Here is a 23,010-nt window from a genome sequence, read left to right on the forward strand (position 1 = left end):
GGGCCTCTCTGCACCCCTGAGGGTCTCTCCTCCATGATGGAACCCCGGAACCTAAGCAGGCGGGGTTGAACGTCCGCTGGGCCAAATCACCTTAAGCCACCACGCCGCCCCCAAACCAACACTGAGCTCGTTTTCTTGGGCCTTGCTGACCTGAGCTCTCTTTGTCTTTCCTTGATACTGACCACAAAGGTCCTTTCTGTGGGTCAGGCTGGGTTCACTTTTTAATGTTTACTATTTTCAGAACAGAAATAACATTCAAATACATGCTTTGGGAGCAAAAACATGAAATTCCTTTTCAAAGTGCAAGCCCTGTATCTCCATGGCGTGAAAGAGCAATTATCCAGCTGTAGTCCAGCTGAATAATTTTTAATAATTTCCTGAATTTTCTCAGCTCTTTTTCTTCGCATTTTAACAACTGATAACATATACAGCGTCTTCTCCCAAATCTGTGATTGTCTTGGTGCCCCAGTAACCATCTCCTTGCCTTTGGGGATTTACAGCCTTCTCAGGTGTCCGGCCGTCCCCAACTCAAGGTGCCAGGGGGTGCCCTCTGGTGGTCAGGCAGCAGCCAGACCATTCCCACACCCATTCCCCTCACTTTCAGATCGGTCAGGGAACTCCCCAGATCTTTCCAAGGAGTCATTTTGCCTACATCAGAGTGACTCCGGTTGCTTATTACCAAATCTCTTTGAGGGCTTCCAGCATAGGTTCCTGCCTCTCTCCCTGCTCATCTCGTTAGAGCCTAAGGAAAGCTCCTTGGTTGCCAAGGCCCATTACTGTCTATCTTCCGTGTGGAAGGGAGAGGAGGGGAGCAGGGAAGAGAATGTTCTCAGGAGCCTCACTGATCTCCTGCGGTGAGTATGACTCCGTCTAGCAGCCATGTTCTTCCCGGGGATGGTGTGACGGAGGACACCCACCCTCTCCCAGACGCTGCCCCACATAACAAGGTGCCATCCCACCCCAGGCGAAGGAACTGAGGCGTGGGTGTCTTACATAATTGAAGGTCTCCTCACTGAGCAGAGCTGTGTTTCTGCTGTAGCTGCTTCTGGAAATGACCACTGGGCCTTCCGGGATGTGCTGGGAAGGACCGACCAGGTTTTTCTGAATCTGAAAATGCCTCCGCTCCCAAATCTGGCACATGTGTGCTAAACTGAACGCCGAGCACGCTGTGCACGGCTTCCATTTGCTCCCTTATGTGGCTGCTAATGGGCTCTGATCTAACAACGGTGCTGAGGACAGAAAACGCACCCTGTAGGCATCGCCCATCCAGGGAATCGAAGAGCCCATAACGACAGCACTGTTTCTCAAAAGCTTTATTTGTGGTCACATCTACGTTGTCACGTCAGTATACGAACAACTCGGTTCGGGGCAGTGCTTCTAATACAGGTCATGTAAAGCTGTGGGACACAATGGATGAATAGTGCACTTGATACAAAAATAAATTACACTTCAAAAGCTACTGCAAAGCTTTACATATATAAAAAGTAAACACAAAATAGTTAGTGAGGTCCTTTAAACTATCATACCCAGGTGAGAAAATTTATTTGTGAAAGTAAAAAGAGCAAGGGGTGCATAGGAGAGCACCTCCCTGATAAAAAGCAATCCTGGGAAGTGACTGAATTAGTGTCTCAAGCAGCACGATAGAGAGACCCATGTAACCCATCTTGAAAGAGGGAATAATTCTGACTCGAGCACATGTTCACACGGCAGACTTGGGCTCAGGACACACTTCTATAATCCCAACAAATGTCCTTATCCTGAAGGCTGACAGATAGGAAGACCTTCTGACATTCGTCTGACCATCCAAAAACGAGAGTGTTTACATTTGTGAGAGGGAAAGATGACAAATAATATAGTAATGTACATTCCTTGGGCTGCAGAAGATTCCAGGTTTCCAAGCAACCAAAAGGCTGCAGGCAAGATGAATGAGAAAGCGGTGACGCCTCACAGACGCCCAGAGCTGGGAGGCCCACGACTGCGCCCAGTCCCTGCGCAGATGAGGACGCCAGCGTGCAGACATGTCGGGTCCCCCAGAGATGGCTACACTTGCCTGACTCCAGGGGGCCACTGCGCCAGCCACACAGCTTGAAGTTGGAAGTGGCACCTGTTTTGTAAATGAGCCTCCGCGGGACACAGCCAGCCCTGCACTTACCATGGTCTTTGCTGCTTTTGTGAAAACCTTCGCTCATCCCTGCTCTAAGTGAGGAGGCTTCTCGGGACCCTTCCTTCTAGACAAATATGGAAGAGCTTTCTCTATGCAAGTGACTCACGAAGAATTCTGCTCTACAAAGGTCTCTGAAACGACACCTGAGCTTTCATTCCAGGGCTCCTGTAAGAGATTCCAGGGCTCGTGTAAGAGAAGACAGAGGCGCCGGTTTTAGCCAAAACTGGGCGGCACACGAGAACAGGCAGATGCCAGGAACAACCCAGGGCCTTCATCCTTAACTGTCCACGAGTATGTGTGATTGTGCAAAAGCAGATGAAGGTGAAGACAAACAGGTTGTAAGAAATATTTTTAAGCAGAAATTTTCTTATAACGTATAAACATCTTAAGAAAGCTGCTCAGGGCAAGTCTGAATTCATCAAGCTCAAAGGAACCTGCTCATTCCTTTGCTCCGCAGAGTCTCCCGAAGGGCGGGCGTGGGAGGGCGATGCGCCCTGCCCGGGTCTCTGCGGACACTGTGACAGCAGCAAGAAACAGGGTCTCATTTATCAGCCCCCCAGTTCTGAAGAAGAGCTGAGGGCCGATAGCGGAAGCCTCCCAACCTCACTTTAAGTGCCTCGCCGCCTCTCCCTTCCCCGCCCGGGGCCGTCCCACGGCCTGACCCCAGAGCCCTGTCCTTTCCACTCCCCAGAGGCCGGCAGCAGCACCTGCTGCGTGGCTCTGTACGTGGCTCTGTACTCGGTGTCCCTGGGACGGGACGCACAGCAAGCCTGGGGACAGGGCAGCGGCAACAACCCAGGCCTGGCGAGCCTCAGGCCCTCGGGATGCCTCCCTTCCCGGCTGAACCTAATGAGTGACTGGAGTCCAATCTGGAACTGGAAAGTCGGGGAAGGACGTGCCCACAGAGGAGCCGAGCCTGTGGCCAACAGCCTCCTGCTATTCGCTGCCAATCTGGGTCTGTTATCTCGGCCGCAAATCACCTCCCAGCACCTTTCCAACGGAAGAGTGCAAACAGCTTTCCAGCTGGAGCGCTCAAATAAACTATTGTTCTCGCTCTCTTCCCGAACATGCTCTCATTCCTCCTGCCTTAATTATAACGTTGCCAGTGTTTCTCTTCAGCCATGTTTACTAAGGTGCATGGGAACCTCATTCTACATAGAGAAAAACTTCCCGCCCAGCCAGCTGTCATTGTGAATTACCACCCGGGCTACTTCAGCTCATCTGAGGACCCTAGCTCTAGTTAGTTTATCGGCGGATTCAGACGTACAGGTGGGTTTTCATCTTTCATAGTGGAGGACTGTGCCCTGGAGGTCACCCGCGGGCAGTGCCACCCCAGCCGTAATCAGCCAAGCCTTCCTATCCAGGACCACCTCAAGTCCCTTACTCTGTGCGCTTCTCTCTCGTCACAGAGCCTGACTTTTCGCTTCCCTCTCGGACACATTCACAGATATCCTGAGCCCCGCAATCCTCTCCCCTCCACTCTCAGATCAGCAGAACGAGATCGGTGTCACAGCAACTCTGGGGGAGGCAGCAGCAGCAGACACGACGGGGAAGTGATTACACTGAACAGGCACCTAAACTGTCCGGGCTGATTCATCACTGAAGTACAAGTTTCCACATTTACCCCTTCATGTCAGGACAGAAGACAAAGTTTCCTCCTTTTAGCTTGAGACTTAAATACATTTTAAGGAAGCCCTTATCAACATTCTAACCGGCCAGAATACAGGTACCTGAAGACACAGAGGTTACAGACTATTTTTAACAACGTATTCCTCCATTTTAAGCAGTTCAAGATGAGGCTGGGGCTAGCTCCTAAGCTGGCTGGGAAGTTGAGGCCTTCCGAGCTAGTAATGCCTTAGCCGTTCTGTGGTCACAGGCATGACCTGAACCTTCCGGCACTTCCAGCGCTGGCCGCACACACACTGGAGATCTGGTGGCCAGTCCGGCATGTCCCGGGCTGAGCCCCTGGTTCTAGCTGTCACTTACAGCTGTGAGAAAATGTGCTTTACTATTAAGAACTGGCAAGACATCCACCAGTGGAATTCACGAGCTTAGCTTAATGGCTAAGAGGCGGCAAGATGTGCCAACTTCACCAAAGCTGTTCTGTGCGAAGGGGTTTCCAAACTCGACGGCTCCCCGGGAAATAGCACACTATTCAAATTCCTGAGCTTTCCAATCAGACGCCAGCGTGTGTTTGCCTGAGCACAGGACTGTGCTACAGGGACCCCAGGACAGTCCAAACCACGGAGTGTTCAAGGTCACACAACTGGATGGATGCTCTTTTATGCTGAGCAACATAAACCCTCGATTATATACATAATACAGGGCAGAAAACGAAATGGCAAATTCCAGGAGGTACAGTTTGATGTCAATCCTTGATCACAGGGATTAACAACTATACCAGTGTGGTTTCCACTCTATCCTCATTCTCAGTAGCAAGTGAAGTTTGCCTTACGTGTTCTTAAGTTCTAAAGCTAAAATAATAGTGTTTTTCTGGATGTTGGAATTGCAAGTGGTTATTTTTGCATCTTTGCTATTTTCTACATGTGCACATACTACTTTCCTATCCAGAATGGTTTTTTTTGTACCAAAAGTGACAAGGAACTTCTAGAGACTTTTTTAAAGTAACACAAAATTCCTAACGTAAGGTGAGACACAAATTCTTTCAGCAAGCAGAGTAGTTTCAGACATGGTAGGTGTACAAAGAACAAAACCCCCCTTCCCCCGATTCCCTATTTCTGTCCCAGCATTTTTTTGTTTGTTTCATTTTCTTTAGTTAGGAGTTCCAAATTTATTCCACCCATATTACACAGAAATGGAGTCGATGTCCAGCTGGTACATCCCCGTGTGGGGACAGGGCTGCGGTCTCTGTCTGGGCTGAAAAGTTTCAGAGCACGTGTGTGGTGCACGGGGGTGTGTCCTACAGGGAAGCAGGGCTGAAAAAAGTATGATGCAAAATATGCAGTTTATCTTAACCTTGATGTGAACCTGGGAGCATTAAGATAGCCAGTCCAGTAAGCAGTCAAAATACGGGAGACACCTGAAACCTTCCGTATTCTAAACTTCTCTTTCGTACGGCAGTAAGTGTAAACAAGCTAGGCCTTAATCTACCTGCATAATGTCATTAATGTCCTAAATTCTCGGTTTCCAGGTATTGCATGGATAAGGGCACCCTCTCTAACAGCTGTTCAGGTCAAGGACACTCATCCTGATACGAGGGAGAGAAATGCCATTCAAAAGGCTATACGGACTACCAGGGATGGCTGGCTACGGAGAGGTTATGAATGATTACACCCACTAGGTGGAGCCAAGAGTTTGAAGGAAACCACAGGCAAAGTTCCTTGTTTCAGGAATTTCCAACTTCAATACAATTATAGGAAGTAGAAGACCAGATACCCCTCATTTGGTCAAATATGTAGTGTAATTAAGCCCTTCCAGATGGACGGAAAGTGTTTTCTCATGGAGTTGAAGTCTAATCATCTAGGTGAGCTTCTTAACTCACAAGTAAGGACAAGCTCCTGAATCCAGCACATTCCTGTGGAAGTTGATTCCAGGACGGACAGCGGCAGAGTGCTGGGCTTTCCACTTGTAGGTGAGGAGGAGCCAAACCCTCAGAGCTCAGTAGTCAGTAAACATTTCTGCTTCAGGATGGCTTCTTCGGCCAACGTGGGAACAGAGCTACAAGGAAGAACGGGTTATTTATTATTCAGTAAAACCACTGGGGTGGGAACAACGTGGATTTCTCCACCAGAGAGCAGGCTAAAGGTAAATTACAGACCTGAAGTGACCATGCGGCAACACCTAATTTAGCAATGAGATATTACAGGAGGGAGTTTTCTAGATAATTGATGCTTATTTCGTCTTGAAATGAAATCTAAAGGTATCAATTTCGCCTACTTCCTTGAATAAAAGATACCAAAGACTCATTTCTGAACGAGTTGGGGTTATTATGAATGGCAAGAACAATACGATGCAGAGCGTGACAGACACCGGCTCAAGAGATACCAAGGTACGTGGGCACACCGTTCTGTGCTTTACACAGAGTTCCAGACACCTGTGGCTGAGTCCCCACAGCAGTTAATCTGCTTTGTCAGTGCTTTGTGAAAAAGAAAAGGACGTGGGCTTTGCAGGAGTGCCCAAGAGTCTCTCTGAAGAGCGTGTACTCAGACGCGAGGAGGTAACGTCATCTATCGTGGTTTCATGAAAACGTAACATCAAAATACACAGTGCAGGGGACAGAGTTTAACATGGTGACACTACTAACAAGCTTCATCCGGGACACAGCCATCATGCATGCCACCTCCTTCCGTTTTACTACATAGAGACACACACCTCCAACAGTTTTCTTTTGTTTCAGAATTTTCCTTACTTCTCTGTGTCTCTGCGGGTCTCAAAGAGCAGTCGCTGGGATTTGTTACAAATGCAGATTCTCAGGCACCATCCAGACGTACTGGATCAGAGACTCTGAGGCTGGAGCCGGTGAGCCCTCCGGGTGACTGTGATGCGCTGCTAGCAAGAGTCCTAGTGCCCTGTTTCTACAATGACTTCCTTCCACGGACTGGGAAGGCTCACCGTTCTCACAGCCCACTCACCAGCCCCCCAATCGCCCCTTCCTACCTTTTCAACAGCTGTGGGAACAATTTTGTTCACACTGATATTCCGTGTTTGTCGTGATCATGTAAACATTGCCACAACTGATAGAAGTGTATTATGGGTTCTTTTCCTTGCACAATTCGCTCTTCCTGGACTAAAGAACTGCTTCATTTGTTGTGACTGTCTGCTCAGCTTTCTGCACTTATTTCTAACTTGTCCCTACCCTTGCAGATACAACCACGGACCTCTTCACAGTGTTCAGACACGTCACATAATTGTTTGCATGCTGCGGTAAGGCCATGGGTGTGTATTTTTTCTTAGCAATATCCTTCCTGGAACTCCATATCCCCCTCTTCAAATCTGTACAGAATCCTTTCTAGAACGCTGCTGCCTTGGAACGCCCCTCCACTTCCTGCCACTCAACTCCTGCACCTGTTTCCCGGGTGCCACGTCTTCTTCCTTCTTGGACAATTGTCTTGTTTTGATGGAATGCATCTCCAGCGAGTAAGCCCACCTGGGAAGGATATATTTTACAGAAACTCTAGGTCTACTCATTCTAACCTCACATTTCATTGATAGTCTGGATATAAAAATGTAGGTGTGGGGCGCCTGGGTGGCTCAGTTGGTTAAGTGTCCGACTTCAGCTCAGCTCATGACCTCATGGTTCACGGGTTGGAGCCCCGCGTCGGGCTCTTGCTGACAGCTACAGCCTGGAGCCTGCTTCTGTGTCTCCCTCTCTCTCTGACCCTCCCCTGCTTGTCCTTTGTATCTCTCTCAAAAATAAACACAATTTTTTAAAAAAAATCTAGGTGAAAAATAATTTTCCTCCAGAGCCCTGAAGGCACTGCTCCATTATCTTCTCACCCTCAGTGAGGTCTGCTGTCATTCTAAAGCCAGTCCCTTACATGTACTCTTCTTTCCCTCCCTCTCCGAAGACTTACGTCCTCTCTTCCCTCAGATACTCTGAAATTTCACGGTGGTGTCACCTATTTGCATTCTCTGTGCTGGGTACTCAGGTCCGTTGAATCTGAAAACTCAAGTACTTCGGTTCTGAGAAATCTCAATTCTCTCTCACTCTGTTCTTCTTTTTGGATCTCCGATATTCATACATTGGACTGCTTGGACCAATCTGCCAATTTTCTCTTCTGTCCCAATTTTCATCTTTCTGTTCTACATTGTGGGAGATTTCCTCAATCTATCTTCCACTCATTCCTTGGATTTTATTTTTAACATGGTTATTAATTTCTAAGGACACTGCGTTTTCTGTTTTTCTTTTCCATTTCCTGTTATTGCTGCATGGATGAGGCATGAAACTGTCTCATGTCTCATGAAACTACTGTTTTCTGAAGTCTTTGATGCTCACATTCCCTTCCTTCCCCCATTTCTTTTTCAGTTTACCGGTTTTAATTAATTTTTCCTCAGACATCTGATAATTTTTAGCCCTCTTTGCACTTACGAGGGAAGCACCCATTCATATTTAAAAGTGAAGCACTGGGAGCGCCTGGGTGGCTCAGTCATTTAAGTGTCTGACTTAGGCTCAGGTTGTGATCTCACGGTTTGTGAGTTCAAGCCCTGCATTGGGCTCTGTGCTGACAGTTTAGAGCCTGGAGCCTGCTTCATATTCTGTGTCTCCCTCTCTCTCTGCCTGTTCATACTCTGTCTCTCTCTCTCTCAAAAAATAAACATTAAAAAATTTTTTAAGTGAAGCACTGGAATGCCATGTGGAAAGTGTACCCAGAAGCAAAACTCACTAACTGATGGGCATGCTGTAGAGTGACCAGGCCGATTTCCTGGCAATCTCATCAGGGCACCCACAAATGTTAGACTCTGTGAGCCTTTTCTCTTTGTCAGTTTCTCTAGAGAATAATCCTCCTAATTTCTCAGCTGAGACATTTTACATGGCCAACAACATGCTGGAAGCCGAGAAAGAAGGAAGGTTGGCTGTCTCACCTGACTTCAGTAGATGGACTTTGAGTTAACCTCTGTCCTCAGCTCAGGGCCTTACTCTAAACAGAAACTCTTCACTTCTGGAGCCCCTCTGGCCCAGCTCTTCCGCAAAACCCTCCAGAATCATGCTGACATGGGTGGGGTGAGGTTGGGAGGGGGGTATACCCTACATCGGTAGAAATCTCTTCAACCAGTCCTCATATCCTCAGCCCCATCTTCACAAATACCTGGTGCCTCCAATTCCTGAGCCTTCCCAGGGTTCTGCAGTGGATATTGGCCAGCTTTGTTATTTTCTCAGTTTCCACCCCCTCCCCTTTTCAGGCTTAGATGTCATTTTTCTCTTCTCTGCAAAGTTCGTTACCACTACTTCTCTGCTTCCACAGCCTGAGGTCTTTCAAGTGCTGTGGTCTTCTCTTCTGCTCTCTGTCCTTGTGCTCTTATGCCTTTAAAGTGGAATTTTACACACAACACCCAAAGTAAATCTGAACTGTAGAGATGTGACCCTTTATCATTAAAAAAAAATGATTATCACATATAATGATACACATAGCATGAGGTTACAGCTTGATGACGTTCTGCAAACTGAACACACCTTTGTAACCAGCATGCAGATGAAAAAAACAAGAGGACTGAATTTGTATTCCTCAATGACTAGTCACACTGCACACTGTCTTGTATGTTTATTAGCCATCTGGAGGTCCTCTGGTAAACTGCCTAGTCAAGTCTTGCCAATTTTTCTCTATAGCTATTTTTTTTCTTACTGATTTACACTAGCTCTTTATATATTCTAAATATGACTCCTTTGTCAAAGACAGAGAGATAGAGATAAATGGGGAGGCGGGAGGAAGTGCAAATATTTTCTCTCACTCTGTGGCTTCCCCCTTTTGAGATCTTCCAGTTATTTCTTCTGATGAAGAGAAGTTCTTGATATAATCTAAGTTATCGGTTTTGTTCCTGTATGATTAAAGATTTTTGTGACCTGTTTAAAAAATCTTTCCTGATTTCCAGGATGTCTGCTTATGTTTTCTTCGAAAAGCTTTATTATTATTTGATGTTTCATTTAGACCTGAATCCGTCTAGAATGGATTTTTGTTTATTTTCTGAGGTTGGGTCAAGATCAATCTTTTCCCTCATGGGTGTTTAATCTGTCCAGCTGATTTACTGAAAGATCAGCCTGATAGCACTGCACCATCCCTTTTTCACAATCAGGTAACCGTGTATGTATGGGTTTGTTTCTAGACTCTATTCTGTTCCACTGATTTATCTTTCTTTCTTTTTTTTTTTTTCTTTTGAGGTATATCTGGCATAACATTATATTGGTTTCAGGTGCCCTGCTGTCATCTTTGATCTCCTTAATTCTTCTATGACTGCTTTGTTTTGGGAAGGAGTGCAGACAATCTCTTCTTTCATCTGTAATTTTTAACTTACAAGTCCTTAAGAACTCGTATTTTGTTGTGTAAACTCAATTACAAAGCATTATCACCGGTCCTCTGCATGTAATCTCTATTTTTACAGTGGCAATCATCAGGCATATAAGCGCTTAGAAAAATAACCTATTAAGATTGTATAAGGTGCTATTTGACAATTGTATGTGAGTTCCCCAAGGCAAGTCCCATGTCTGCCTTGATCACTGCCATCTTCAATGCTGCCAAACCAGATAAAATCAAGGCCTGGTACAGAACAGACATTCAATAAGTGTTTGCTGAGTGAGTGATTCTATTACTTGAAAGGCTGTGGAGATAAGAAAACAACTTTAAAATGAAACTATCAATTTCTCTCCAGCTAATCAGCTCTAATCATCTTTTCAATTAATTAGGAAATTTTTCTCTATTAGGAAAGCACCTACTTCAACGGACTTACACTCCCACCACCCAAAGAGGTTATGAGGAACAGACAGAATCAGAATAGTCTGAGGTGAGAATGAAGGCAATGGTATCACCTTTTGCAAAACAGGCACAGTTTTGGCCCTGACAACGAAAAGCCGAAGACCTACATGCCAAACAAAAGGTGTTTTGAGTCCAGCTTCTGTCTGTGGCACGCAATGTGTTGAAATAAGCCTGTACCAGGTGTCAGCAAAAGGTGTGTCAGAGCCTCACCTTGGGAATCTCCTATCTCACTCTAATGTGTGACTCTTCACCTTACTATGGACAACTAATAGTTAAAGCATGAAAGGAAAAGACATACATGAGTGTTAAATATACATTTTTAAAGATAAACCTATAACAGTTATGAAGACTTCATACAAAAACTATTAATAATAAGGCCTACTTCATAATTTTGTAGAAGACTTACTGACAAGAAAATAGAAAAAAAAAACACTATTCTAAATAATAAACAGAGAAAAAATGTATCCAGTCTCAATTAAGTTTGATTAAGGGAGAACTGGCATTACTGCTATCAGTATATTAATTTTATTATTTTTTCTGAACAGGTGCCTAAGAACTGCGATGGAAAAGTGGTTTCCTCACCTGGTCACAGCATCCACCAAGAAGGGTGCTGGCGGGGAAATCAGCGAGATCGCCTCTCTACCACCACGTCCCTCCTTCCCCGCCAAGGACGGTCCGCCTGCCGCCGGCCCGTCAGAGAGGACACGGCTTTGCTGAGGGAGATGGACAAGGCACGTGAGCAGAGGCAACAGCACCGACCCAGGCGTCAACCCTCCAGCTTCCAGCCACTTTCTCTAATGGTCACGGTCAGAAGTAAGAGGATCCTGATGGTCACGGCTGGTTTTTTTGCTTTGTTTTGTTTTTTGGTTTTTGGTGTTTTGTTTTGTTTTTTTTACCATCCTTCACCTCAGATTTTTATTTTTGTTTTTGTCAGCGTCCTTAAGCATTTACAAATAGAAAAATTAAATCACTAGTTTGAAGCCATGAAGCTCAGTTAACAGAACTCTGGGAACACCCCTGCCTTTTTAAGGAAAAACAAGAGCCTGGTTCTCCTCAGGCTTCACTCTGACAGCATAACCAAAAGAAAAAACTGCCAATATCGTTAACTTACTGGCACAATCCACCGTGGTGTGATCATGGATGCTGAAGATACCTAAAATAAATGTTATATATGTGTTTACTTTACAGAAGTCTTATTTTCATAATCATTCTCATAATGCTCTCTTCTACTACAAAACGCATGGCTCTGAATGGTTCCCCCGGAGCGGACACGCACGTTGAATCTGAGATCCTTTTCTATGACACAGGTGTCATACTCCCCACTTAAGAAAATGGTCACGATTTTGGGAGTCTCTTTAACTTAAAAATGTCCTACTCCAAGAATGCTACTACTACTTTCAGTTCCTTATTAATGGACTTCCCTTGATCCCCAACCCTGACATCTAGTTTAACATTTTATTTTCTGACATTTCAGTTCATTACAAATAATATAGCCTGCTTGGCAGCTTCCTGAACAGTGGATTGTGAGTAATGCAAATTAATAGCACAAAAACATACAAAGAAAAATCTGTTTATATACGGGTCATTCTCTGATTATCCTGCACACATACAGAAACATTCATACTGCTCCTGACTCACAGGGTCTTTGTTACATTCTTTTTAATGTTTAATTTTCTAGATTTGACTTCTATGTGTAGAATGATAATCTAATGAACTCCTCTTATTTTACAGAAACTCAGACTAGTTCCTAGACTGGGGACCTTAGATCCTGATAAGGAAAAACTAACGTAAGTCCAGGTCTCATTATAAGTTAGGTGACCACCAGAAGAACAAAAATACAAAGTATGACTTTCCCACCAATAGTAAGTAAATGTATTTTTACTATAGGACATAAAAAGGACAGAGAGAGAGAGAGAGAGAGAGAGAGAGAGAGGAAAGAATATATAAATATATGGTAAACAAAAATGGTTTGGCACAAACACATCCTATAATAACCATAATTACAGTAAATGTAAATGTATTAAACTCCATCAGAGAATAAAGGACCTCAAATAAGATTTAAAAAACAAGATAAAAGGGCGCCTGGGGGGCTCAGTGGGTTGAGGATCTGACTTCCACTCAGGTCACGATCTTGTGGTTCCTGGGTTCAAGCTCTGTGCTGACAGCTCAGAGCCTGGAGCCTGCTTCTGATGTCTCCCTCTCTCTCTGCCTCTCTCTGTTCATGCTCTGTTTCTCTGTCTCTCTTTCTCTCTCAAAAAACAAAACAAACAAAAAAAAGATGCAGCAAACCACTGTTCACAAAAGTCCAGTTAAAACCTTAAAACTAGGGGCACCCGGGTGGTTTAGTCGGTTAAGCGTCCGACTTTCGCTCAGGTCATGATCTCGCGGGTCGTGGGTTCGCGCCCCGTGTCGGGCTCTGTGCTGACTGCCAGCTCAGAGCCTGGAGCCTGTTTCAGAGTCTGTGACTCTCTCTCTCTCTCTCTGACCCTCCCCTGCTCACGCTGTCTCTCTCTCTCTCTCCTAGGAATAAATAAAAAAACATTAAAAAAAAAAAAACCTTAAAACTAAAAGATGCAGGGGCGCCTGGGTGGCTCAGTCAGCTGAGTGTTGACATTGCCTCAGGTCATGGTTTCATAGTCTGTGAGTTCAAGCCCCACATCCAGCTCTGTGCTGACAGTTCAAAGCCTGGAGCCTGCTTCAGATTCTGTCTCCCTCTCTCTCTCTCTCTGCCCCTCCCCTGCTCTCACTCTGCCTCTCTCTCTCTCTCTCAAAAATAATAAACATTTAAAAAAATTTAAAAAACCCCATCAGATGCAAAAAGACTAAAAATAAAACAAAGGAAATGATATCCTAGGCAATAGAAACTTAAAAGAAAGCTAGGGTATCAATTTTATATCAGTCACAAGGGAACTTAAGAGAAAGAATAGGGGCAAAAAAGGACACTTTAAAGTGCTCAAAGGAGTTTAAGAAAGTTTAATTACTGTTAACATACATGTATCTCACAGCAGATCTTCAAAATATACAAACAACAACTGACACATTTAGCAACAGATGAGAAGTGAATTAACCAGTAATTGATACAGGTATGAAACACACTCTAGAAACTGATAGAATATTAAAGAGAATCAGCAGATGGACTGATGAAGGAATTCAGCAACTGTGTTAGACACAGAATTAACTTCTAAGTTCAACTATAAAAAATAAATTACCACTCACAGTTCAACAAAATTATAACAAAACTATAAAGTATGTAGGATTTAACTTACAACCTAACAAGATTTATAGAGAACATTTACAGACTAAAATAAAGATGAGAGAAAACAGAAATATTTATCACGTTCATGAAAATGAAAAGATATTATAAAAATGCCAGTTTTTTTCTCAAAAGAGTCTATAAATTTAATATAAACTGCATTAAAATGCCAGCAGAATTTTGGGGAAAATCTGCCATACTGACGCTGAAATTTATAAGAATACACTAGATATCAGCACAAAGCCAGAGTAATGCACACAGTAGTAGAGGGGAAAGTGGGAGAGGCCAGTGCATCAGTAACACACCAACTGGGAAAGGATGGGTTATGTAGTAGATATATTTGGGAAAACTCGATCTTTTTATGGATAAATGCAAATTTGGGTCATATCGAAACCACAGCTGACATCCTCCCCCAAAACTTCAAACTGTTCTAATTGGTTAAAACCTAAACGTGAAACGTAAAATAAAATGAAAGCTATTAGGAAAGGAAACCTTTGATCTCAGGGGATGGGGTGGCAGATGGGGAAGGATGTTTTCAAGCCCTAAGCCCCACACTATAAGGAGAGAAAATGAAGAATGCACGGCATCAGAATAAAAGGTTTCTGTCCAGTCAAGGGCGTATATGCCTATTTCACTCCTCTATCTCCACAGTGACAGACACGGACTGTCTCAATCTCCTTGCTACTTGCTAAAATGACAGTGATAAAAATGCCTCAGATGTGTTAATACAGGTTATGAGAAAATATTTTTAATACCTACGGCTGACATGTTATTAACGGCTAGACTGACTCTACAAGAAATCCCTGAAATCATCAGGAAAAAGACAGGAAACCCGATAGAAAAATGGGTAAAAGAAATGAATAGGTGACTCACTCCCAGAGGAAACTTAAATCAGCAATAAAATAATGGAGGAAATATACCATTTAACTCATGTGAACTGTAACAATGAGACAAACCCATAAAGAGGGAACGTATTAGAAAAACAGATAAAATGCAGTGTAAGGAAAACCTGGTGGGAATGTAACTGCGGCAGCCATTCTGGGTGCAGCGAGCAATACCTAGTATTCATATATGCTTGCAATCCAGCACTACTACTTGGAGGTATTTATCCCCAATTCTCCCACAGCACCTTCAAAGAAATGTCAAGTTGTTTTTTGAAGTTATATCAGTTGCAGGTGCACAATATAATGATTCAACAATCCTACACATTTCTCAGGGCTCATCGAGTAAGTGCACTCTTAATGCCTTGCACCTACTTCACCCACCCACCCACCCAACTCCCCTCTGGTGACCCCCAGTGTGTTCTCTGTATTTAAGGGTCTGTTTTATTGTTTGTCTCTTTTTTCTTTGTTCATTTGTTTTGCTTCTTAAATTGGAGGCATGAATAAAATCATATGGTATCTGTCTGTCTCAGTCTCTGTTAGTTCACTTAACATGGTGCCCTCTAGCTCCATCCATGTTGTTGCAAATGGCAAGATTTCATTCTTTTTTTATTACTAATATTCCATCGTATGTATACACATCTTCTTTATCCATTCACGTAATATCAGTGCATATTTGGGCTGCCTCAGTACCTTGGGTATTATGAATAATGCTGCAATAAACACAAGGGTGCACAGATCTTTTTGAATTCGCGTTTTCATTTTCTGTGTGTGAAGACCCAGGAGTGGAATTACTGGATCATACGGTAGCTCTATGGTTAATTTTCTGAGGAACCTCCGTACTGTTTTCCCCAGATGTTTATCTAATAAATATATGAAAGGCGCCTGGAAGGACACACAGCAAACAGTGGAATGGGTGCCTCGGAGGAAAGGGGGAATAGAAGTCAGGAATGGAGGACAAAGGAAAAAAAATAAGGCAAACAAAAGAGGAGACCTGCACGGACCTACGAGGAGAGTCTGCTATGGGCTGAGAGGTATAATTAATTTGGGCATCTGACTTTCAAAAAACTGGATACTATCCTATTGGTCTTAGAGATGTCTTTTGGTCACAAATTTATTTTACATATTTACTGATTTCCGAACTGATGGGAATCTTAGTGCTTTCCAGAACTTTTTTCTAGCCTTAGTAACATACACTTCTGCTTCAAATTTTAGATTCTTTCTGCCTCTGTTCCTCTCGGGGAAGATGGAACTTTATGATTACATGTTCCACACTCCTTGAGAATTCTAACTATAAATGAGATAAACATAAAAATATGATAATAAAAACCTTTCCCTCAAAAAAATGCATATTTTATTTATTTACTTTTTAAAATTTTTTAAATTTATTTTTGAGAGAGAGAGACAGAGCACAAGTGAGGGGTGAGGGGAGGCAGAGAGAGAGGAAGACACAGAATCCGAAACAGGCTCTGAGCTGTCAGCACGGCTCTTGTCATGTTGCTCATAAGACACTAAATGAGTTATCTGTGTACCTTTCATCCCGACTAGATAGTAGGTCTCTGGCAGGAAAGAACTGTTTCTTATTGGTACTCGAATTTGGTCACAGTACCGCACACAGTACCCCCCATACTGCAATAACGATCATATTGATCGCTGGTTCAATGTCCACCATTTTTCTGCTCTACATCCTTCTGTTTATCCCCACAGTCCTCCTCTCTTGTTATTCAATACGGTGTTGAATCACAAACAGGCGTATAGTTACATGTGGTTTCTATACAGTGACACTTAAATTCAAAGTGGTGAAATTTCAGGAGAAAGGCAAGGCTGAGTGGTTACTGAGATACGGCCTCTTATTAAATGAGCAGCTTTACTATATGGTTAAAGAGAAAAAGCTTGGGGGCACTTCAGTTGGTTAAACGTCTAACGCTTGATTTCGGCTCAGGTCACGATCTCACATTTCGTGAGATCAGGCCCCGAGTTGGGCTCTGCACTGACAGCATGGAGCCTGCTTGGGATGGAGCCTGCTTGGGATTCTCTCTCTCTCTCTCTCTGCTCCTCACCCCTACTTACACACACTGTCTCTCTCAAAATAAATAAACTTTTTTCTTAAAAAAGGCAAAAACTGGAATGTAACAGGAACATTTTCCAAAACAGAAATTCCTTTCCACTCTGCTGTTTTAGGCATATTTACCTGAGGTGTGACTGTGTGGTCAATTAGATTTTCTGTCAGAGATAAGAGCAAGGCATCCAATTCATCTGTAGCATCCTAGGGAAGATACAAAATACAAGGCTGTTCAGTGAGTCACTAACCACCAAACTGAATTCTTTCCGTATCTTCTCAATTTACAATTCTGACCCAGGCCTGGTTGGTGTGTTAGCCTTTCAGAACACAGGGCCATTCGGGAATCATGGTTATTATAGTGATTCCACTTTTGCTTGAAGGGGAGCCAGACTACAATCAGAGGTTGAAAACGATAAAGTGTTACGTGAGATCCTCACATAGCTACTCTTTCGGTGAGATGAGATGAAACTGGGGTGAGGTTGAGACTGTTCTGGCTCTTGGTTCTTAGACTTGAGAGAGAGGTGGGAGGTTCAGCACAGTGAGGACGATGCTGAGACCCCACACACTGCTAGTCCAGATGTGCCAGTGCAGTGCCGTCCACAGAAGACTACAATGTGAACCTCCCCTTAAATGGTAACCAACACGTTTTAATTACTACTTGAGGCCCCTTATCGAAGATGAAGCTCTGTACAGAGAGACAGAAAGAGAGAGAGAAGGTAGGTAGGTAGGAAGAATTTAAAGAGAATAAAAGATAAAATTCCAACCTGGAGATAAGAGAAATAAGTAGTTAGGGTCTAGAACACCTAATGAAAACGGCCCTTGGTGTAGAGAGTTCTATTTCTATCCATCTGCCTTGAGCCTGTGGCCAATCTCCCATTTGTATCTCAACATTCAACTTAATTTTAATCACACATAGGAAAAAATTATTCTCTCACTTCCCACAGCTCTCTCCTCTTATACCACCCCCTCCCACCCTGTGGCCTGGGCGAGGGCCCCCAAACAGCGTGTACCTATCTCCACCACAAAGTATTAAAATTCTCTCTGAAGAATTTTAATTCAGTCCGAAAAAAGAGGCGGTGTTTCATTCCCTTCTGAATTTTTGAAACTAGCATGTATTCTGGTACATATTATAATATGTAATAAACCTTTGAATTAAATGTCCTTCTCTGTTCCAACAAATCTCGGGTTCCGCTTCAATTTCAATGACCTAAGATATCAATATGGCTTTTTAGGATTTTAACTGGCAGAAAGGAAGCTCCTGCCTGAAGTTATTTTAGGCTGGACTTTTTGAAACCCAAAAGCCTGAAAAATTATACACCTAATATGAACTACATGTTGTCTTTGGACACTGGGAATATAGGAGATTCCTAATTTTTTCTTTTTATGAAGTATTTGGCAAATTTTTACAATAACTGCTCTTATGTGAAGAGCAAAGTGGCAAACATTTGCAAGGCCAATTTTTCATTTCACTCGCCGATTAAGACATTCCATGGGCAGTGAACTGGGTCTGATTTCTCGACTGGTGCGCGTGTGGCGAGCGGCTGTCGGGAAGGTAGCGGCCGTGATGAGCTGGTTTTCCTGCCAACACAATGACAGGCCGCTGGTGCTTCGGTTAACACTGGCTTAGTGCCTACTACATGTCATCTATCATTTGAGACACCAGGGAGGCACAGCCAGCATCAAAAGCACAAAACTACAAAGGCCACCTAAAACAAAAAGAGCAACAAGTAACAGAGAAACAGAAGAAACCCTGAGGTACTCTTGTGAGAGACGTGACCACGGATTCTCCCCAGAGACGGGAGGCGCGGTGCCTGCCTCACGGCGTGTCCATCAGGAACCACCAGGTGAACGAGGGCACACGGCGGGACTCAACTCAGCTCGGTCTCCAGAGGAATCTCCCAAAGGAAGTGTCCTTACCTTAAGAACAGAACCACTGGCCGCAGGTGTCGTCTGCGTCAGAGCCGGAGAATCTTCAGGGAGGGGCGCGTCACCCTCAGGGAACACAGCGCTGCAAGACAAAGATAAATTCACAGCACGGAGCACTGACACGGGCCCAAGGAGCACTCTCGAAGAAGAGTAATGCTTCACGTAGAGGGAGAGGAAATGATGGTTTCTGAGGAACAGTGACGGCCGTGCTGCGTTCCTGTGCCACTGTGAGGCCCTTCCCCACCCACCACGTGACAACTTTCATGTCCATGTCAGACTCAGGCACAGATGGATCAAAATGGCCCACCACTGTGCTTCCCTCCTAAATCTCACTGAAGCTTCAGAAATGATTTATCTTTAACGAAGGCAGATGCACAAAAGAGAGATATCAAGAAGCCAATGTTTAAAAGCTGTTAACAAATCTGTGAATGGGGAAAGCCTGGTGGCCTGGAAACCAACCAGAATGCCTGCGATACGGGAGGACAGTCCGGAAGCCAGAGGGCACCACCATATGGGGACACAGGCCGCAGAGCCCTGCCATAGAGGGGACACCACATCCAGAGTGCTGCGTGTTACAACAAGATGAGCCAGGTGACAGGATGCCAGAGTCCCTGTTACCCGCAGGCCTGGCAGGAATGGCATCGGGGGCCGATCCCAGATAAGAATAATTAGGAAAGGAGCAGGGTCACAGATGGCTTCAGCACCAGGGAGGGAAGGGGGGACATCTAAAGCCAAAAGACCATCATCCACCAAGGTAACACATCCAGCAGGAAATCTACATCCTTCTGAGTGTCGTTGAAAAGGGTGCCCCTAGGAGCAGTTCCTGCCGGAAGGCTACAAGAATGCGAAAAAATGACACATAAATCCCAGACTGAAAAAGTCGGACATAACTGGTGAAGCAGAAGCTGGAATGTTCCATCTACAACTCTGAGGCAAAAAGAGGCAAGGGAAACAAAAAACAAAAAGGAATAGCTGTGAGGAACAGAGAAGTGATCAAGACGTTTCAATTCATGGATATTAGACATTCAAGAAGATAACGGCTTATGATTTTCCAGAACTGAAGAAAGACACAGGTCTTCAGATTGAAAGGCCACCTTGAGTACTAACCAAAAAAAGTTTTGTTTTTATTTAAAGCTACTCTTGGACAATACAGTGATGAAAATGAAGAACTTCAAGAATAAGCAAGCAGGGAAGTAGAAAATAACTCTGTGCTTCAGAAAGAAGAAACAGCTCAGAGGAAAGGATTCAATGTAAGAAAAAGGGAGCACTAGAAGGAGGGAAATATGTTTTACAGTGAATTTTCCCACGCCTTCAAGAAAAAGCTAGTCATATAGTGTACACTGCTGCAAAACATGGAAAGATGAAAACATCCTGCGGCCATTCCGCTCCGTGTATGTCCCAGCCCAGCAAGTTCACTTCCATGTGTACACCCTAACACATCCTGACAGCATGTGTAAGGAAGGACATGTACACTGAAACAAACACGGGTCCATTAATAAAAGAATGAGTAAATTGTGGTTGGCTTAGATAATGGCAGTTAAAATGAAGGAACCATGGATAATTTTTTAAAATTCAGATATGTGAAAACAAAACCCACTAAATTATATCCTTTAAATGGGTGAATTGCATGTTTGTTTATTTATTTAGAGCATATGCACACAGATAAGGGGGGGGGAAAGAGGGGAGAGGAGACAGGAGGGGGGGACAGAGAGATTGAGATTGAGAGAGAATCTTAAGCAGGCTCCACTCTCAGTCCAATGTGGGGCTCGATCCCATGACCCTGGATCATGACCTGAGCTGAAATCTAGAGTCAGACGCTCAAGTGGCTTAAGCCACCCAGATGCCCCTCCCCCACCACAGCATTTAAATTTTATCTCAGTGAAATTGTTACTACAAAAATAAATGATCTGAATAGCCATTTCTCCAAAGTAGAAAAGACATCCAACATCATTAGTCCTCAGGTAAATGAAAAAAATCAAACCACAGCGAGACATGCTTCATACTCTCTAGGATGGCTCTAATTCTAAGGATGGAGAACAAGCACTGGCAAGAACGTGGGGAAACACGCTGGTGGGAACAGAAAACCTTGCAGCTGTTCTGGAAGACAGAGCTCCTCAAAAAGTTGAACCTAAGAGTTACTAAATGACTTAGCAATAACCCTCCGAGGTTACTGAAAGCATGTCTACAAAAATTATTTGTTGTTGTTTATTTATTTTGAGAGAGAGACAGTGTGTGTGCGCAAGCAGGGGAGGGGCAGAGAGAAAGGGAGAGAGAGAATCTCAAGCAGCCTCCACTCTGTCAGTGTGGATCCCAATGCAGGGCTCAAACTCACGAACCATGGGATCATGACCTGGGACAAAATCAAGAGTCAGACACTTAACCGGCTGAACCAATTAGGTGCCCCCAAAATTCTCCTATGTGAATGCTCACAGAAGCTTTATTCATAATTGTCAAAAGGTGGGAACCACCCAATTGTCCATCAACTGATACATGGATACACAAAATGGGGTCTATCTACACAGTGGAATATTATTCAGCCCCAAAGAGGACTGAGGTACCGATACATGATACGATATGGATGAACCTTCAAAACACTGTGTAAATCGAAAGAAACCAGACACGAAGGCCACACATTGTGTGATTCCAGTTACATGAACTGTCAGGAGTAAGCAAAGCCAGTGTGTGGAGAGGCTGCAATGGGTATGGTGTTTCTCTTAGGGGTGACGACCACGCTAAGGAATTAGATGGTGGTAATGGTACAAAACTTTGTCAACATACTGAAAAGCACTGACTTGTTGGGGTGCCTGGGGGGCTCTGTCGGTTAAGCCTCCGACTTCGGCTCAGATCATGATCTCACCGTCTGTGAGTTCGAGCCCCACGTCAGGCTCTGTGCTGACAGCTCAGAGCCCGGAGCCTGTTTCCGATTCTGTGTCTCCCTCTCTCTCTGACCCTCCCCCACTCATGCTCTGTCTCTCTCTCAAAAATAAACAAACTATAAAAACATAAAATAAAATAAATAAAAAAGATAAAGGAAAAACAGACTAAATCTACTATAGCAAAATGTGAAGATGTTACAAAGCTTGACATCTGGTACACAGACAATATATAATCTCCACAGTTTTCCTGAGCCTTGAAATATTAAAAGGAGGTACAGTAATTTTTAAAAAGTGTGCTATGACATGGGGAAAAAAAAGATTACAGAAAAGATTAACAGAATAGGAAAAGGTCCAGAAATAGATCCAAGCATAAGCAAGAATTTAAGCACATCTTGAAGGATACATTTCAAATCCCAGGGGGAGACTAGGTTACTCAAAACATCAGCAGCCATTTAGAAAAACAAATCTAAACGTTGGGAGTACATTCTAGGGTGTTTCCAGGTTTAAGACTTAGTTCAATGAAATTGGGCTGTTCTATCTCCATTATTCTCCTATAGGCAAAAAAAAAAAAAAAAAAAAAAAAAAAAATTTTTTAANAAAAAAAAAAAAAGAATTTTTTAAATGAAGTTCTAAAAGGCTCTAAATAATAAGAGTATTTAAAGTGTTGTGGGCCAGGGGCACCTGGGTGGCTTGGTCAGTTAAGCGTCCAACGATTTTGACTCAGGTCATGATCTCATATTTCACAAGATCAAGCCACGTGTCAGGCTCAGTGCTGCTTGGGATTCTCTCTCTCCCTCTTTTCTGCCTCTCCCCTGCTTGCAATCACACACGTTCTCGCTCTCAAAATAAATAAACTTAAAAAAAAATAAAATAAAATGTCGTGGGCCAACTGATTTACTGAAGCTAATTAAAAAGTTACATTGCAATTCCCTGAATTACCCTGTAATTCAGTCTTACCCTGATCATCAATTAGTGTGTTTGCTAAATATGAACCACACAATACAAAGCATGCTATACGCTTCGGGGCTATGTTGGTCAATCTCTGGAATTGAGTGAGATGAATCAGGAAACTCCTCACTGAATACATTTCGACTAGAAATGTATTCATTCATTTCTAGAGCACTCATTCATGCAACAATGTTTCGCACGAACTAAGCACAAAACACTGGACACACGGTGATGAACAAAACAGACTGGCACGGGGCAGGGGACAAAAGTCTATTGCAACACATAAACTGCCTAATTCTCATTAAAGAAAAGAGAGGCAGAAAGGACTTAGAAGAGCAAAGAAATTTATGTGAGTGATGTAAGAGCCCATAGTAGAAAGTCTGTTAAGAATAGGATAGTGTGTTAACAGGATGGCACTGAAGTTAAGAGAAATAATATACATTCCTCACCATATAGATTACAAATATCTTTAAA

At 43.7% G+C, this 23,010-nt stretch overlaps 1 protein-coding gene across 1 annotated transcript in view; it reads right to left on the reverse strand.

The window, feature by feature from the left end:
* Positions 1–1,305: 1,305 nt before the first annotated feature.
* EPB41L5 (erythrocyte membrane protein band 4.1 like 5) overlaps positions 1,306–23,010 on the reverse strand; it is a 128,692-nt gene continuing 106,987 nt past the window's right edge. Inside the window, exons 21-25 of the mRNA XM_077755299.1 lie at positions 18,704–18,794; positions 16,916–16,990; positions 11,702–11,743; positions 11,173–11,303; positions 1,306–5,842 (exon numbers count right to left, since the gene is read on the reverse strand). Of these exons, the coding sequence (XP_077611425.1) occupies positions 5,776–5,842; positions 11,173–11,303; positions 11,702–11,743; positions 16,916–16,990; positions 18,704–18,794 (406 nt within the window). The 3' untranslated portion in view covers positions 1,306–5,775. The remainder of the gene's footprint in view (positions 5,843–11,172; positions 11,304–11,701; positions 11,744–16,915; positions 16,991–18,703; positions 18,795–23,010) is intronic.

The sequence above is a fragment of the Crocuta crocuta genome, unplaced genomic scaffold (assembly GCF_008692635.1).
Source record: "Crocuta crocuta isolate KB4526 unplaced genomic scaffold, BGI_CrCroc_1.0 scaffold548, whole genome shotgun sequence".
Classification (NCBI taxonomy): domain Eukaryota; kingdom Metazoa; phylum Chordata; class Mammalia; order Carnivora; family Hyaenidae; genus Crocuta; species Crocuta crocuta.